This window comes from Camellia sinensis, chromosome 1 (genome assembly GCF_055761805.1).
Source record: "Camellia sinensis isolate YWXY chromosome 1, ASM5576180v1, whole genome shotgun sequence".
Taxonomy (NCBI): Eukaryota; Viridiplantae; Streptophyta; class Magnoliopsida; order Ericales; family Theaceae; genus Camellia; species Camellia sinensis.
Genome location: NC_138961.1, coordinates 132,225,301 through 132,245,451, shown reverse-complemented (window position 1 = coordinate 132,245,451; position 20,151 = coordinate 132,225,301). Strand labels below are relative to the sequence as shown.

The 20,151-nt window shown below is 31.6% G+C and overlaps 1 protein-coding gene across 3 annotated transcripts; it reads right to left on the bottom strand.

Moving 5' to 3' along the window:
• Window positions 1-805: 805 nt before the first annotated feature.
• LOC114287203 (3-oxoacyl-[acyl-carrier-protein] synthase I, chloroplastic) lies at window positions 806-12,816 on the bottom strand. 3 transcript variants are annotated; one of them, XM_082884454.1, is made up of 8 exons: window positions 12,535-12,816; window positions 10,203-10,573; window positions 8,485-8,907; window positions 6,307-6,480; window positions 5,493-5,609; window positions 4,124-4,225; window positions 3,939-4,005; window positions 806-1,275 (listed from the first exon to the last, which is right to left on the bottom strand). In XM_082884454.1, exons 1-8 carry the CDS (start codon window positions 12,650-12,652, stop codon window positions 1,208-1,210), a joined length of 1,440 nt encoding a protein of 479 aa, XP_082740580.1. In that variant the 5' UTR covers window positions 12,653-12,816; the 3' UTR covers window positions 806-1,207. The 3 variants fall into 3 exon arrangements, with proteins under 3 accessions (XP_082740580.1, XP_082740583.1, XP_082740582.1); XM_082884457.1 differs by lacking the exon at window positions 12,535-12,816 and adding an exon at window positions 10,690-10,844; XM_082884456.1 differs by lacking the exon at window positions 4,124-4,225 and having other exon boundaries at window positions 12,535-12,723.
• Window positions 12,817-20,151: the final 7,335 nt, after the last annotated feature.

The following is a 20,151-nucleotide window of genomic DNA, read 5'->3' as shown; positions in this document are numbered from 1 at the left end:
GAGAGCCCTCATTCTTTGACTTTTGACATGGTTGGTGGCCTTCCATTGTTGACATGAGGTTGGTGGCCTTCCATTGTTGACATGAGGATCACCCCTTTCACATGGGGTGACCTCCAGAATCTGTAGCCAATTCAACAATATATATATGTAGTTTTATGTTTTCTCAAAAAAAAAGAAAAAAAGAAAAAAAGAAGAAAAAAAAAGGGGGGGGGCTTGCAGGGGGTGGGGCAAGGTCGGGAGTATGGTCGGAGGTAAAGGAGATGGTGCTAAATGTTTGGGTAAGGAGAATTTAGGGTGGGTGGATGTAACAGTGATGATTTTAAATGTTTGGGGGTGTATAAAGAAGGTAGGAGGTTAGGGATGGTGATATTTTTAGAACTATAAATAGAAATTTTAAATTTTGGAAAATGGAGTAAATAGAAAATGGATTAATAGTGAGGAGATTAATAATTTATGTTATTAGTTTAGAATTGGTTACCCAACTAGATTATCAAGATAAATAATTTTGTCTTGTTCATGTTTATTTTGTAATGGATATGAAAATATATAATCTCAACTATATGTTGGTTTTGCATTATTAGTTGTAGATTTAAAATATTTTTCAATTTTATTTTTAGGTGTGTACTCAATCTTTTTCTTCCAAAACACACATTAATATGTAGTAATTGGACGTTATTTTTTTAGAATGTCCATCAAAATCTAATTGAGATAATAAAAATTATAACTAAATAATAAAATGTGAATCCTATAAATGAATAATTTTAATTCTATACTATAATCCATCCAATCAAATAGGCTTATAGTGTTGTCTAAATAAAAACTCCCCAAAAATATATATTAGCTTCCAAACAACTTACATAATGGACCCTAAAACCTAATAGAACACAAGTGCATGCCATAAGATATTTTACTAATCTTTCTAAATATATAAAAGGAAAGAAAAAAAAAATGAAAAAGGCCTTTAATATCTGAAATATAATATATTTTACTATTATGTTGATGAATTTAGGCTTCCCCAAAAAAGGTAAATTCCTGGGTCAGTCCCTGATAATAACAACCATAATGGGTAAACCTTAATCATATTGTAGAGGTGGAGATCATGTCGCCCATAATTGCCCAAGCTCATGCATGCATCAACATATGCTGTGATTCACTTAATTCTGTGTATCTGCTGGGAGGAAACTGTTCTATCCCTTGAGAGCCCTTCTTAGGATGTAAAGGGAGCAAAAACCACAACTGAATTGTGTCCTCCAAAGCCAAATGAGTTGGAGATAGCTATTGATCAATGGATAAATAAATAGAAACCGTATTAGTTTATATATTAATGCCCTAATAAAATTCTTATAGATAAATTATATCAGTGGTTTTTGTAATTTGTCTTTTGTATTAATTTAGTCTCTGTAATTGCAATTGCATTCATTTGGCATTTTAATATCTCACATAGTGTCAATTTAATTCAGTTGACAACATTGGTTAAGAAATTAGACAGAAACTAAGAACAAAATAATTTTTTCAAATTGGACACCAAACTCTCAAGGAGTCTCTAGATGCATCCTAAAAATATTGTTGCACAGTCTGCATTTGATGATTTTTTTTAATACTATTATACCTCTGCGTCAATTTATCGACAAAGACAAAAAATCTAATTCCCTATAAACCTCCATTTCTCCATATCCTCACCCGCAACCACCACCTTCACTTTTGGCCACTGTTACCTCTGATGATTTTTTTAATACTATTATACCTCTATGTCAATTTATCGACAAAGGCAAAAAATTAATTCCCCATAAACCTCCACTTCTCTATATCCTCACCCTCAACCACCACCTTCACTTTTGGCCAATACTACCTCCAGCAACCACCCCAACCCCCTCCTTACCCTCACTAGCTCCCCCACTACTCCCCATCTCCAACTGCTATTCCTTAACCCCCATTCTCCTTCTACTACAACATATGAGAGTTTTAGAGACTAAATTTTTTGGTCTTTAAAAGTAAAAATTTTGTTACAAAAGACATTTAGGGGCTAATTTCTATCATCGTGAGGATAGTTGCTAAAAGGTCGTACCGAAAAGTCAAAAATAAGTCTTTTAGCGACAATTTTGAAAATGTCACTAATAAATACACTTTTAGGACAAAATAATTTGGTCTCAAAATGGTTTATTTTTTAAGACAAAAAATTTGGTCCAAAAAAGATAATAATTCATCACTAATGTCTAATTTTCGTTGCTAAAAATATAATGACAATTTTCACAATAAAAATATTTAGTCCTTAAAAAATAATTGTTCCTAAATTTTGATTTCTAAAATCTTAATTTTTTGTAGTGTTCTCACCGTCGCCAGTTCCTTCTCAATCCCTCTACCTCTGGTACGCTTGCATTTCCTTTATGCATGTGACTTATCCTTCTCTCTCTTTCTCTCTCTGTATTGGTGGTGGTGATGCTAAGGTTAAGGGTTTTGAGAGGACAAGAATGGAAGGAAATGGGATTTGCAATGGGGGAGGAAAGGGGAATGGATGACAGTGGCTTGGGGGGAAAGGGAAAAGGGGACATATGGTGGCTTAGGTGTCATGTGGGGGGAAGTTGAGGAACAGTGGAGAGTTAAGATTTTAGCGAAGGGAATGAAAATGATGATGGGTGACTAAGAAAGGATTTTAGAAATTTAAATCCCCTTTATCAATTTTTTGAAAATAATTATTATTAAGGGTGAAAATTTTTATTTATAAAATTTGTTTAGGTTTTTTATTGTGCCCTAAGGAAAATTTTCTTCATCTTACACGCCCTTTCCCAAAAAAGACTTCTTAATAAAGTCATTAGAATTTATTTAAAAAGAGAATAGAGTTGGTTGAAATTGATTCGTTGAATTGGGATTCTAACTACAGTTGAAAAATTCTCAGCCATTCATCTGTCAAAGAATGGAAGACCGGGATGAAGGTATGGAATCATTACCCCTCCCCCCCCCCCCCTCAAAAAAAAAATAATAAAATAAAAATAAAATAATAATAATAATAATAATAATAATAAAGTAATAGTTATTTTTCAAATTTGTTATAATTTTGAACATACAGTTGAAATTTCTCCTACTTCACCGCTGAATTTTTAGATTCAGCAAATCCATATTTGAGGGGTTTTTTTTTTTTGGGTTATTTAAGGTATTTTGGATCAGCTTTGGCGTATTAGATTAAGTCTCTACACTTTGAACAAACTCTTTAAAATAAATTTTTTACGGTCCACAATCTCAAGAATTTTATGTTGATTGGGAGAATTAAACCTGAAATCTAACGGGAATATATCTCTATGTCCCAAAGTCTCAAACCAATAAACCAACATTAATATTTGAGTTAAGGATAATTTTTAAGTGTGTAAGTGCATATCATATATACTTGTGTAAGTTTTCACAAATATATGTAAGTTATCTCATAAAATCTCGTAAATTTTTACAAATATACGTTAGTTAACCCAAAAAAAATTTAAGAAATCACAGCTTATGTATATTGTAAGAATTTATGTGATTTTGTAAGGTAACTTATATATATTTGTAAAAATTTACACAAATACATATGATATGCACCTTGCACCGCAAACATTACCCTTGAGTTAATTCTACGAAAAATTGATGTTTAGAGCCGGCTTTGGACCATGGTGCCTATGTTTTTCCCTTACAAAAAAGTCTAGATGCACATATGATCGAATATAGATCTAAACACAGAAATTGTGAATCCAGGTGTTTGATTGATCGGCCAGAACTTGTTGACCGCGGTTATTATGGTGCTAACCGCGACTGTCATGACATCTTCTGAACAATCAAACAATTGTCCAATGAAATAATTTTTATGTTTAATTTTGTATTTAGTATTTGATGTGCTAGCATTACTGTTTGTCCCCATTTTTGTGCTGCTAGGAATTAGGAATATTATTTACATGAAAAGAAACAAAACATACCGACATTAACATCATGCTTTTTCTTGGTGTTTGGCAGAGTGTCTATTGTAACCTCAGGTTCTAAGTTCTGCAAAAAAAAAAATAAATAAATAAATTTGAGCAATAAACAATTAATTTCAGAAGAGACTTTAATGGAGAGATGATGGTGAGGAGAGAGGATGGAGATTTTAATGAGAAATGAATACATATTGGTTGATCGTTGGATGTAGCCAACCAGTAGCAATTGCTTTTACAGTTGCTATGGCTTCTAATGCACCAGCTGCCCCAATCGCATGTCCAACCATTGACTGCAATTTCAAAAAAGTAAAATATTTTTATTGATTTTAAAAATAAAAGAAAAATAGAAATAGGAGGTAGATTGACTGTAAGTCTATAATCCAGACTAATGGTGTTGTTGGAGTCGGTAAAATTCAGGTTTTATTTCAATGATTTAAATTATTTAGACTTGGTTTGGGAAGTGGGTTAATTTTTTAATTTTTTTGACTATTTTAACCTAAGGCTAAAAAACTTGATTTGAGAAGGATTTTTGATTTTTTTAGTTTTTTTTTTTTAAAGAAAGAATATAATGATTATGGGTTGGATGTAATTTTTTTTCTTATTAAGGCTAAAAAGCCTATTTTATTTTTTGTAGCTATTTTAGCTCCAAAATCCATCCAAACCCACTTCCCAAACAATGGCTTATTTTGTTAAAAATTTTATGTATTTATCATATACAAATTAGATCGATTTGATATTCGTAATCTATTTAATTTATTATATTTGTCACTAAAAATGAATACATAATTTATTTTTAAAAACACACTTATCGTTCATTTTTTTGTAACAAATGTGATAAATTGAATATATTATAATTATTAAATTAACTTAATTTTTTGGTGAATGACATATAAGAAATAAACACACACACACCCCAAAAAAAAAAAAAAAAGGAGTTCAAATAATTGAAGCGGAATCCGTATTAGGTTTCATAGGTCCAAACACCGCCCTTCCAATCCAAATTATGGACCAGAGGGAATCATCCTCCTAAAAATAAAGGTATTGTTAACATGGATTCTTAGAACGCATAGTTAAATTTGGACAAATTATACCAGTAGTCCTTATATGTTGCTACTTGTGTTATTTTGATCCCTATATTTTTAATTGGCTCAATTTTGACCATAGATTTTAAATTTTGTGTCAATTTGATCCAATTGATAATATTAGGATTTTTGACAAAAATAATCACTAAATTGATTGAGATTAACTCACTGAATTGATCAAATTTATGAGTTTACCTTTAACAATTTTAATTAATTAGACCAATTTGAGACAAAATTCAAATTGAATCAATTAAAATTATATGAATTAAAATGACACAAGAGTTAAAGTACTTAAACTAATTGTTTAATTTGCCTTTTAAATTTTAAATATGCATTCTATATAAAAGTAAGTGTAATAAAAAATATTCATAAACTTAACTTAACATGTGTCTTTAAAACACACGATTAATTTATTTTTAAAAAATAAAATAGATTGAAGAGATTAAATAGGCAATTAAAAAGTAGAATTGTTTGCCTTAGTTCCATTCATCTTGATTTGGTGGAGCTGGTTCTTGAAAATCTTCTTGACTGCACTGACCTCTGCTAAATCTCCTACACGCGTCGACGTTGCATGAGCATTTATGTAATTCACCTGTATTTCATTTATCACACACCTCATATGTATTACAAATCAAAATCACCAAAGGTCATAAAAATGTTATAAATAAATAGATTTTTAATCAAATTTATTTATTATAAGACACAAAATAGTGAATCTCACAACTTACAAGTTAGATTTTCTTTATTTTTATTTTATTTTTTGAGTACAAACTATACTATATAAACAAGTTTAAGTGCATATAATTTGATTACAGGATCATACGCCAACTCTGTGATCAAATTTTATGGACATACTCATATTATTGCATTTCTTTATTTTTATTTTCATGTTTTTCAAAAATAAAATTAATCAAAAGTTTGAAAATACACACGGTTTTCATTTCTGCGTAAAAATAATTTTTGAAAATTCAAACACATATTTTTTAAAAAAAATCTTAAAGTTGGGATGTTTTCAGAAGTTTTTTCAAATATAGTTTAAGAAATCTGTCAAATTAGTTTTATTTTTTTTATTTTTTAAAAAAATATATAAAATGAGAAAATAGAAAACACAAGCACAACAATCTGACAAAGACCTTGGGATTTGGCTCAATAATCTTATAGTCACACTTTAGGATATTTTGTGAGGGGGAGGTTAAGGATTCGAGCTGATGGAGTAGCGACAAATCTTTTCTTGTAATCTAACTATATTGAACAAAAAAAAAAAAGCATGGAATAGATGAGTGGGGGACCTCTTCAGGAGAGACACCAGCATTGTAGAGGCTCTTGGAAATGCAGGTAGCAACACCAAGTCCATCAGAGCGAGGATCAGTGAGGTGATGAGCATCACATGTTATGGCTCCTCCTAGGTATTCTGCTATTATCCTTGCTCCTCTCTTCCTTGCATGCTCCAAGCTCTCCAATACCTAAATCAACATTTTCACCATCAACTATCAATTTTCAAACAATATGCATTTTCAATGACACCTTCATTGCCATTTAAAATTTAGTGCCTATATTATTGACTAGCAATAGACTACACTAAAAAAAAACTTTGCAATATGATGATACAATTGGCTCTTCTATTTTTATTTTATTGTTATTTTTTTTTAATAACAAGGAACCTCTCAAGGTAAGACCATATTAGATCATAGATATTAGTTAAGCCCAAGAGATATTAGTGAGTCAAGCCTAGGATGTCTGGGTTTATAGCTCATCCCAGGGTCTAGCAACCCCTTTGTTGCTAGGTTATTTGTGCATTTATATCTATTAACAGTTGAACTATGCACACAAATAAACTAAATTACTGGAGCTCCACACATGTTCGGTTCATGAAAAATTCATTCAAGATCAATTTGTTAAAATCCATTGAAAATGACTTGTTATATAAGTAAATCAACTTTAAACTCATTTCGAACCTCATTAAGTTTTAAAATAACAACCTATTACTCGACTTTTAGTGAATTTATACATGCACCAAGATACTTAAACTCAGATTGATTAAAGTCAATGAAGATCGCCTTGGTGTCCAAACCTACAAACATTCTTCTCATGTCACATGGCAGATTTTTAAATGCTAAAATAAAAAAATATTATACTACAATGCAAGTAATGTTTGAACCCAAATTCTTAAGTTTCATTAAGAATACACTTACCATTTAAGCAATTTATATATATTATGATATTAATTTGTTTATTATTTATCTATATTCTTACTTATGTAAATTGCACACACATCACATGTGCCACCCGCTAATGCGTATATATAGATACAGATATATGTATGTATGACACAACAGGGTTGTTGAGAGGTGAACTTAGCTGCAACTAGGGCTAATAAAGAGTGCTGCAGGGGAAATTGGTTGGATTGTCAAATTAATTAAAAGAATTTTATTACATATCTACTAGTATTATTATTATGTGAATGCTTCAATTGGCATAGTGAAATTTTTATTCTCTTCATGTCATGTGACAATATTTTTTATTATTATTATTTTTTTTTTTTGCAAAAAAATTACACAAAGAGATAGGTAAGATTTGAATCCATGATCTTGAGTTTAAGATAAGAAAATTCATACTACTTAAACTAAATACACATTATAACGTAAATATCTGTCTATGTCTATATTCATGGCATTAATTAATCAATTATTAAGCACTAAAAGTATACTCAGCGTTTTAAATATCAACCGATAAACATTGTACTTTTGATATTGATATTTCTTTTTTTTTTTTTTTTGATGTTTGGATATTTGGGACAATTTGCACGTACTTCAATTAATCTTAAGAAAGTTAAGGGTTGGTTGGAGATGTTTTAAATAAATATATTTTTTAATTTTTTATAAAAAAGATGCATAAAAAAATAGAGAAGAGATGTTAATTGATTTAATCCAAATAAATGTACTTATACAAAAAAATACACTTATATAATTGAGTAATGTTAAAGATCCTAAATATTTTATCAAATGTTTCACATGAGTGTGAGACCCACCTCATGTGAATCCCACACATTTATTAGTAACACCTTTAATAAAATATTTAGAATTCCTAATTTTTTTCTATATAATTTAATCCAAACAAGACTTCTGGGACCCAAAAAACCGTACACCTTTAAATCCTAAGTTACATTCAATGAGCCAACCACCTGGATGGAGTTAGATACCGATATTTATTAAGAAAAATGTTTGGGGGCCCTAATTCTGTGGCTCAAATGTGGCTTAAATGGCCAAAACGACGTCGTTTTGGCCATTTTGATGTTGTTTTGTACTCAAAACGACGTCGTTTTGACCATTTGAGCCACATTTGAGCCACAGAATTTGGGCCCTCTACCATTGCTCAATAATGTATAGACTAACTTACACGGGCAAATTAAAAAGGGCCAAAAAAAAAAAAAAAAAGTGTGATGGTCAAGAAGAATTAGTATGACATACCAGGACAGCAGAGCCTTCACTCAAAACAAAACCATCACGATGTTGATCCCAAGGCCTAGAAGCCTTTTGGGGTTCATCATTCCTGGTTGACAGTGCTTTACAGGCCATGAATCCGCAGATACCGCTGGGAATAACTCCGGCGTCTGCTCCACCTGCTAGCATGATCTCCGCTTCCCCTTTTCTGATGTGGTTTGCGGCAGCACACAGGCAATAATTCCCGCTGGCACAGGCCGTTGAGATGGAGTAAATGGGCCCACTAAACCCCGTTTCAATGGCTAACAGTGCTGGGCCCATATTGGTTGGGTAGTAAGAGGTTAATATCTTGTTGTATTCTTGTTTCAGGAGTGCGTCTATTGCATTGCATAATGTTTTTATACCTCCTGCACCTGATCCCACCACTACTCCCATTTTTGACCTGTCTAGCTGTTTCCAATCAACCCAAACAATATTTTACTATTACTATTTAACAATGCTACACACATACTAATGAAGGAAAGTGTTTGGGACCTCAACAAAAAGGACTCTCATGATTTTTATTAATGTATTGATCATTAATGTGTTTGAATTTTTTTTTAGAATTATGTCTGGTAGTGACATGAATAGTTTATATCATTTTAGAGGTTGTGGAGTTGTGTTTTATAAGGATCTATATCATTACTGTACTAATGAAATGATATATAAATATATTATTTAAACCTATTTATTAAATTTTATAACAAGTGATATGATTAATTAATAATTAAAAAAAATATAAAAGATAATTTACTTTTAATATTCTAATTAATCGTCATATCACAAAGATGGTAACTGAAACATATGATACATATCTTTTTAGAGATTTGCACCATAGAATTCGTTTTATATATATATATATATATATATATATATATTTATTTTAAAATCATGTGTAAATAATATTGCTTTTTTGTGAGTGTGTATTAAATGATTATATATTTGTCAACTACTCATTTTTATGAGAAAATATCGAGATACTACGTACATCAATTAATGTACAAACTAGTGTACCAATACTAGTTATGACATTATTATTGATCACACTCATTATACAAATTACAAATATAAAAAATATCTTAAATTATACTACATCATTAATTGATATACTAGTTAATGCACTAATTGGTGCATATAGCATTAGTTGAAAATATCAGTTCTTGCTTAACAATTATCTTAAGGTGTAATAAATATAATCATATTTATTAAAAGAATCCATAATTTAATTTTTAGATTTTAATACTAATCATAAATGTGAGTATACTTTTTTTTAGTGACGATTTTAATCTTCACGTAAAATCAAATTTTAAAATTTCTTGCTTCTTAACTAAATAAATAAAATAACATATTCTCAACTAAATGACATTGTGCACTTTTGTATATTTTTTCATATCTCATTTTTATATGCCTAGGAGTATGTTTGGTTCAAGTTCTTACAAATTAAAAACTAATAATTAAAAAAAAAAAAGTTAAAAATACTCATTTATTTATTTTCTAAACTTGTATGTCAATAAAAATGCACCAAACACTCTAATATAAATTTAAAAAAAAAAATTATATACCATTGTATAAAATTACACCAAACAAATCCTAATTTGCATGTATTTTATAGAGAAAAATGGTTGACTTAGGTGATTGGGTTATGGTGGTGACGGTGGTGATGATGGTGGTAGAGCCAAGTGATGGAAGTGGAAGTACATACTTACATTTTTAATGACTTGAGGAGTAAGGTTGGCATCTTGGAGAGCTGTCTTTGCTGCAAACAATGAATACTTCCAGCAGTCATCAATATTCTGATATTTCTCCAAGTCGACATAGCCGTCGCCGGAGAAACCTCGGACCTGGCCAGCAATCTGTACAGGATATTCTGAAGCATCGAACTTGTTGATTAAGCTTATCCCACTCTCCCCATTGAGAAGTTTTTCGTAGAATGAATCCACGTCGTTTCCAAGCACAGAGACTAGCCCCATTCCCGTTATCACGATTCGTTTCTTCGGATCTTTTTCTCGTTTCGGTGCTGATGTTGTTAGGGAAGCCGCCATTGTTCTTCTCAGTTGTCTCTTCTTGTTCTGTCCTCCTGAGGATGACAAGAAAAATTAATACAAGTTCATATGAATAATAATGACGAGTAATAGAATTATTAAAGACATTTAATTTTAATTTTTTTAATGTATGAGAGTGTTAAAAACTTGCCCAACATTCTATTTCTAAATCACTAAACCATGGTTTATATAGCCTATCTATTTATTGTCAATTGGTTTGAGTTTAACATCTCTAAATTTTGAGATGGTGCTAGAGTTGAGTCTTCTGTAGTATTTTAGTGGGTTCTGTCTCTAAAATTCTGACGTAGCGTCAGTGTTGAGTTTTGCCAAATTTTTCACTGAATATTTTTTAAATTTTAAATATTTTTTTTACTTTCTTAGATACTCCTTAGTTAGATGTATCTAAAAAGTAAAAAATTTGTAAAAAAATATTTTAAAAAATTAATAAATACATAAAAATATAAAAAATGTACTGAATTCTTGTATTTTTTTTTATATTTTTGGTATTTAGTGAATTTTTAAAAGATTTTTTTTACAATTTTTTTACTTTTTAAGTGTATTTATGTTAGGTGTGTCTAAAAAGTAAAAAAATTGCTAAAAATATTTAAAAAGTTCAGTAAAAACAAAAAAACACGAAATAAGAATGTAGAATTTTCTGAAAAGTGTTTTCTGAAAAACGAAAACAAACAATATGTTTATGAATCATAATTATTTTGGGTGTGGCCCACTTCCTACCAATTTTTAATCTACATAATTAACTCACATTTGGAGTGCTTTTTGGGGCAAAAATCCATCATATATATCATTTTCTCCTCTGGCTCAAGTTTAGTTCTCTTATAGACGCAGGTAGGGTGGTGATTAAGAGTTCTAATAAGAGCACTAGTGACATGACAACCTAAAAAAAAAAATAAAAAAGCAAAATAAAGGTAAAAACATCAAATCATACAGTGGAACCCACAAGTTAGAGCTCTTCTAGAGCTCACAATTTAAAGGTTTCAAGCATTTTTCGACGTGGGTATGGAACAACGTTAAAGATTTGTTGAGTAACACCAAAAGTCTAACCAATAATTTTGGATGACACCAAAAGTCTAACCACGAATTTTGGATGACACCGAATGTCTACCAACTATTGTTGAGTTGGAATTTAGTAATGGACATAAATGGCAAAATGATAAGTCTATAAAATCATTCATTAATGGCATTAAAAAGATTATTTAATTTAACCATAGTATGTACGTACATTAAAAATTAAAACACAGCTCTGTATAGTTTCACTACATGTTTAATGAAAAAATTTATGTTTTTAATTATTAATTCTTATATAGTTTACCACTTATTTGTAATTTTTTTTAAAACCTACACTGCATTGAAATTTCCCCTTTAAATTGTGGATACACAAGATTTTAATTAGGTTTGCGCAATTAGTAGTTTAGCCGCAACAAAATTTTCTCGCGTATTTGTTCTAGCATTTTCCTTTTTATAAATCTTGGTAGATAAGCACAATTTTGTTTGAGTTTTTGTTTTCTGTTTTTATATTTTATTTAAAAAAATTATTTATGAAAATACAAAAAGCGAAAATAAAAAAATTTAAAACACAACTAATAAAGTGTTCCACTTTTTTAAAAAGAAGAGAAAGGACGGCACAAAACAAAACAACAATTGATAAAGTGTTCCACTTGTTAAAAGTGTTCCACTTTTAAAAAGAATAGAAAGAACAAGACAAAACAACAAATAAAGAGAGATAAAAAAAAATGGACATACATTAACATTAACATTAAGTATATAATAAATTAAAAATTAATACATATTTTGTTATATTAAAGATATTTTTTGAGATCTCAAACATTTTCGGCGAAGTTAATGCTCTTTTTTAAAGTAAGGTCACACATTCTCTCATATATATATATATATATATATAGATAGAGAGAGAGAGAGAGAAATGAGAATCCTAGCTGTGACAATGAGGATGGAAAAAGAGAGAAGTGAGAATACCCACTTGAAGAAAGCAAGCTAGGAAATGGCATATTATAGAGACTCCTGCTACTAGTGTTGTTCATGCTGCTTCTCAACTGCAAATGACTACTAGCAAAGAAGCTCCCTCCAATCTCTGCCATCTTTCTCAACCTTTGTTTCTTTTTTACTCTTTCAACTCACTCCTTTACTTTTATCTCATATCTCAATCTCTATCTATCTATTTATATATACTTGAGTTGAGTGAGTCTTCAGTCTTCAGTGCGAGTGAGTGAGTGAGTGAGTGAGTGTGTGTGTGTGAGAGCGCGTGTGAGAATTCAAATTTGGATGCAAACATTTAGAGCATTAATTAGCACATGTGGAGCATTAATAAAGCATATGTTCAAAAAAAAAATAAATAAATAAATAAAAATAAGCACATGAACACCCCGCATCCAACGGTCCAACTGTCTTTTTTGGACAACACCTGATAGAGTTCTCAATTGTCAATTAACAAGCGTTATTCGAATGCAAGATTTCTATTATATATCTAACTAGCCTAAAATCTGTATTATGTATGGAAAGTTTAAAATTTTATTTTAGAATTAAAAAATAACAAAAATTTTATAGATTTATTAAAAAAATATTTTATACCATCATAATATATATTTTTAATTTTTAATATTTTATTAAAAATATTTGGATTTGTGAAAAAATTAAAATTGGACAGAGAGAGAAGGAGAGAATTATGTGGTTTTGATTGAGGTGCAAATTTGATATATAATGTTAGTAAATTTTGAATATAGTAAGAAGTTAACATGGTGATCAAATTTAATGTGGAATAGGTAGGTAATTCAAAATTGGCAAGGAATTTTTTTGTGTGTATCTGTTTTACCTTTTTTTTTTTTTGAACGGCGAAGCAAATGATCTTTATTGATGAAACATTCGACGTATGACAAAATAAATCAATAAAGAGGAGCTTGAACGAAGTATCTGTTTTACCTTAGTCTTACTCTGACTTTGCTACTGTATATGTTGCTTTCTAGTGCATTGGTGAGAATTATGTAAGGATTATTTTTTAAGGCAAGGCTGCTAATATTGTGGTTATGTTGCTAAGAAGGAAAGACCCTCTCGATTTGTTAGATATTCTTGTGGATGATACTTTGATTACCTTCTTATAAAATCTTATCATGTTAACAAAATGATGCATTAAACAACTTGAAAAAAAAAAAAAAAGTCTTAATTATTAGTTTTGCATCTTAAAAAGTATGAAAATTCATTTTAATTAAAAAATTATAATTAAAATTTGTGTTTTTTATTTTCTAGATTAACAAAGTATGAAAGTTAATTATTTTCTATAATTAATAATTTATGCTTGATTCATCATATTCATGATTATCCTTTCAGTGATTTTAATGCTTTAAGAAAATTCTTGAGCTTGACTAATTGAAGCCAATCTCACCCCATGACTTAAATCAATAAAATCTTAAAATCAATTTAAAAAATCTTATTTATTTATAAATTAAATAATTCGAAAAATATTAGCATATCTTGATTATATTTCCTTATCTCTATCTTATAGGATTAGGCATATAAAAAACAAATTTATAATATTTAGGTTGAGTAAGTCATTCGACTTGTTTCTATAATTCTGTGGTACTTGAGGTTGTATGCCATTTGTGAATCTTTAAAATTAGTTAGAGATTTGAAGAAATTATGAACGAATGATATCAACATCAAATTTTTTTGTGCCAAAAAAAATTTAATTTTTAAAATAATCCAAGATATAATGATCATAGTCATGTACCTATAATATTACTCATATAAATGATGACAAAATAATCAATAGACATGTCAACCAATTTGCTAGACAAATTAATGTTCAAATATTGCAAGCAATTTCAAAAGAAAAAAAAAAAACAATTATCAAAGTATTATCGAAATAATGGGTATGTACCAAAGCTAAAAAGTAAGGCTAGGCATAGGGTTATCCGAACCGCCCAAACCGCCCTACCAGATCCGAACCGCGCACGTATGGACGGTTTCGCAAACACATTAGGGTAGGGTGCGGTTTGGGTTTTATGTAATTTTCGGGTTGCGGGCGGGTTGCGGGTTTAACCCGCACCCGCCCAACCCGTCCGCATAAAACACTTTCTTTTTTTTTTTTTGGGTTCAAATCTAATCTAACCGTTTAAAAAAAAAAACCCCCCTTTTCTTTTCCTTCAAATCCAACCGTTCAAAAAAGAAAACCCTAATCAATGTTATCTATCTCTCACTCTATCTATCTCATTCTGTGTGTCTCATTCTCACACTCACTCTCACTCTCGCGATTTTCATCTCCACTGCCTACACCCACTGATCGACTCTCTCTGTCTTCGCAAGATGGACTAATTGACCGATCAATCGATCGACCTTATCGCACACCTCACAGGTAAGCTCCTCTCTGAATCTTAGTCTCTGTCTATGTCTCTCTCTCCCCGATCTTTGTGTCTCTGATCTGTCTCCCTCCCTTACTCTCTCATCTCACAATCTCTCACTCTTTGGCTTTGCATCTACTACACCGATCGACTCTCTCTCATTACAAAATCGACCGATCGATTGACTCTATCATCACACCAATCACAAGTAAGCCTCTCTCTCTCTGTCTTTCTCTCTCTCACTCTCCCCGATCTTTGATCTGTCTATGTTTGGAGAATCAGTTGATAGATTTGTTTTGGATCTGTTCATTAATATGGTATTGGATTGATGGAGGACATTTTTTTTGGAGTCTATTTTGAATCTGCAACAGATCTGTATTTTTTGTTATGTTATTTGTTGATAGAGGACATTAAATCTGTTTTTGGAATTAATCTGTTTTAAATCTGTTTAATTTGTGGAATCTATTTAATTTGTATTGAATCTGTATTAAATCTGTATTGAATCTGTTTTAAATCTATTTGTGGAATCTATTTAATTTGTTTTAAATCTGTATTGAATCTGTATTAAATCTGTTTTAAATCTATTATTTAATTTTTGGAATTAAATCTATCTGTGTCAGTATAATCTGTTTTTTAGAATTAAATCTGTGAAATTGAATCTGTTAACTTGATTCAATCTGTTAACTTGAATCTATGAAATTTGATCTGAATTTGTTTGTTTGATCTGAATTTGTTTTATCTGAAATTTGATATGAAATTTGATCTGAATTTGAATCTGTTGACTTGTTTGATCTGAATTTGTTATTAAAATTAAATTAAATCTAAATCTATTATTAAAATTAAATCTGAATCTGTTAGTAAAATTTAATCTGAAATTGAATCTGTTAATCTGAATTTGTAAATCTGATGTAAATTTTAATGTAAATTTTTTTAATCTTCTCTTGTTGACTTCTAATTAGGTACTTTGGAGTCAAGCTCATCTTCAACTTCAACCTATAATGTTGATGCTATAATTGATGTCTAATATCCATTTGGTCATTGGTAATTTTTTCATATACTCAACACATTTTCTTACTATATTGAAATGCAATATATAGACTTTTGTTTATCTTTTCATTTCTTACTATAATTGAAGATTAAAGTTTATATTTTTTCAATTTGTTTTTGTGTGGGGTTCCAAATGCATGGAATTGGAATTTGTGAAAGTTGAATTGGATGTGATTCATGAAGATGAAGTTTGATATCTTAGATGAAGTTGAAGTTGAATTGGATGTGTTTTAATTTTATTTCATGGGTTTGTATTGAATGAAGTTTGACAACAATTTTTTTTTTTATTATTTGCGTTTTGGTTTTGGATGAATGTAAGTCAATGAATTTTTATTTTTTTTTGCATTTTGGATGAATGTAAGTTAATGAAGAATTACTTCTTTTTTTTTAGGGGAGTTAGGAATGATGAATGTTAAATTTTCAATGTAGGATTTTTTTATTTGGGTTATGAATGATGAATGTAGGATGAATGTAAGTTAATGATGAATGTAGATTTTGAATAATTTGTTTAGGTTACGAATTGAATTTGTTGTGTTTTTTATTTTATAAGTTTTTTATAAGTTTTAATTTATTAATTATTAATGTTGGAGTATTTTAAAAAATATGAGGAAAAAGGTCCAAAATAAAGATTGACAAAATGGGGGGAAAAAAAAAGGTTTAAAAATAAATTTTTGGAAAAAAAGTTCAATCCGCAAACCGCCCGCAACCGCCCGCACATCCGCGAATCCTATCCGCACAAACCGCAAACCGCATTGCGGGCGGTTGCGGGTTGACTTTTTTCCAAACCGCATAGATGCGGGCGGATCCAAACCGAACCGCAAACCGTCCCAAACCGAACCGCGGACACCCTTACTAAAAAGTAACATGATTGGATATTCATGTTTGATAATATATATATATATATATATATATTTGATTGGCAAAAGAAAACTTTATTGATGAAACATATACAAAATATGATGAAGTACATCAATAAAAAGGAGTTTGGAGCTGGATCAAGCTTCAACCTCCAAGTTGGAGAGGAACCAACAAACAGATCAAAAGCAAAGACAAACTACAAGAATTAACCACTCAACAACAGCATCCAATAGCATCTCAACCAATCAAGTAACAAACTGAAAAAAACCAGCAAACAAAACCCCGCAAACAAAAATAGCCAAGAGTTGCAGCCACTGCTGAGCATAGCGGACCAAACAGATCACTTTAACCATCACCACTCTTAATAGGCACCAAGACTATGCAGCCAAAAAGACTTCACAGTAGAGAACCAGAGTTCACCCAACATCTCCACAGCTATATACACCAGAAGTTATCTCCAGCCATCAACATCAGCAAATATCATCACAATCTAGTAAACAACAAGCAGCAACAGATAGCAGAAGCTCCAATCAACAAAAAACAACCAAAAGTTGCAACCTAGCAGCTGTAACAAATACAGGACAAATAACAACAAGATAACCCCTCCAGCCATCAAAACAGATCAACCATCTTTAACCAACTTGACAGTTCAACAACCACTCTTATTAACAAATGCAGAACTCAATAATGACCCCTGATTTGCCTCCAATTGAGAATAACATCATTGACTGAGAAGGGGAAGTCCTTAAGAGAGGCTTTGAGCCAAAAGGTTAATCTGATCTTGATGAGTTCCCATAGGTCAGTCGAGTTAGGATGGACATTAGTGAAGACACACTCATTCCTATGCTTCCAAAGAGACCAGAGAACTATTAGGGGAATGGCTCTTCAAAATTTTTTGAGTAAACACTTGTATTTCGCTCCATCCACCAGGTAAGTAAACCTGCCACAAATTCTGGAATGCACCATTGAAGTCCCCATTCATAAAGCATAGATGACCAAATGGTCCAAGAAAAAGTGCAATAAAGCAACACATGATGAGCAGATGCAGGAACTGATTTGTAGAATATGCAAGAGGTGGAATAGTTATTACCAAGAATGCCAAGTTTGTGTAAGAATTTAGCTATTTTAATTTTTTTTTTCCAAGCCAACCAACCAAAGAAATGGACTTTGGGAGGGGGGGTAAGGTGTTACTCCAGATAAACTTGCTGATGTTGAGAGGGGGCCCAAAAAGAGAAGTGCTAAAGGAATATAAAGAAGGCACAGAGAAAGAACCCGACCCAGTAGCCCAAGCCAGTCTGTCAACACTTTTTGACTTAATGGAGGAGCAGAGGATAACAAAGCAATCAGTCTGACTTCATTAGACAATTCCCATGCATACAAAATTCTTCTATATAAGAAGTTCCAAACACTAGAACTAGTTTTCATAGCATTAAAGTGGTGAAGAGAGCCATTCTTAGCAGAAGAGATGATGAATAGAGAAGGGAACACATCCTTGAGGGAAGTGACTGCACACTACTTATCATGCCAAAATCTGATTTTGTGGCCATCTCCCACCTTAATTAGGCAGTTATCCAAGAAGAAGTTGAAAATGTTCCTACTCTGTACCCCAACGAAGATAATATCCTTCCACACCCTAGAATGCTTGTAAGAAGATTTCACAGGAGGATGCCAGCAGTCTACCTCTACCTTGTATTTACTATAGATAACTCTCCTCCATAGTGCATTAGTTTGATTTTCAAATTTCCACCACCATTTGACAAGCAAACACGCATTAACATCCCTAATCCTTCTAATGCCCAGACCCCATTGGGCAACACTCTTTGTTTCTTCTAACCATTTCACCAAATGAACTTTTCTTTTTAGATCATTACCACCCCACAAGAAAGCAGCCTCAATTTTCTCAAAGTCATAAGCCACACCTTCAAGCATCCTAAAGAGAGAAAGATAGTATATAGGTAGACTTGATAAGACAGACTTGATTAGAGTTAATCTTCCAACAAAGGACAACATTTTCCTCATCCATCCTGATAGTCTTGGTCTAATATTGTCAATCACAGGTTTCCAAGTTGATTTTCTACCTAGGTTGGCACTTAAAGGTAGCTCCAAAAATTTCAACAGTAAGTTAAGCACCTTGCAATTCAAGAGATTTGCAAAAGTATGTAGTGACTTATCCGCCACACCAACTCCGCATACAAGACTTTTGTGGTAATTGATTCTCAGCCCGGATATAACTTCAAAGCATCTAAGGATTCTTTTGATAATAACCACCTGATCCAAATCTACTTCACAGAAAAGAATAGAGTCGTCAGCAAATTGAAGATGTGAAACAAGGACCTCATTAGCCCCAACCAATACTCCTTTAAGAATGCCAAGATTAAGTGTTCTGATGAGGAGAATATTGAGCCCTTCAGCCACAATATTGAATAGGAATGGTGATAATGGGTCTCCTTGCTTAAGGCCTCTTTGTGGAGAGAACTGAATAGTTGGTGATCCATTCACTAATATGGAGATTCGGGCTGAAGACACACAGGCTTTCATCCAAGAGGTCCATTTAGACCCGAAACCAAAGCTGGACATCATAGAGAACAAGAATTCCTAATTTACTGAATCAAAGGTTTCTTAAAGTCCAACTTGATAATCAGCCCTTGTCGTTTGGCGTTCTTCCAGCCATCAACTACTTCATTGGTAATAAACACCCCATCTATGATATTCCTTCCTCCTATAAAAGCTGTCTAAGTCTCACCAATAATTGAGAGCATCACTGGCTTCAACCTGTACACAAGGACTTTTGCCAAAATTTTGTGTAGGGAACCAACCAGGCTAATGGGTCTATAATCAGTCAAATTAATGGGATTGTTGAGTTTGGGAATGAGGGTAATGAAAGAGCTATTGATACCATAGGTGAGCCTGTTGTGATTGTGAAAATCTCTAAAGAATTGTATGATCTCTTGTTTTATGACTTTCCAAAATTTCTAATAGCATAACAAGTTAAACTCATCCGGGCCTGGAGTTTTGTTACCATTACTCTCTTTAATGGCTGCCAAAATCTCTGCTTTGGTGAAATTGGATACCAGATGGTGAGAGACCGAGCTGTCCTTAATTGATTTGAACTCCCCACCCAAAACAGACCTATTCACCCAACTTTCCTTGAATTGATTCCTTGAAGTGAAGGAAAACCTTATGCTTGACTCTACTAGGTTCCTCATAGGACACCCCATTGACTGAAATGGAATTGATCATATTTCTACTTTGTCTAGTACTTGTAATAGCATGAAAATACCCAGTATTTTTGTCCCCTTGCTGGGACCAAAGCAATCTAGATTGTTGATGCCATAACCACT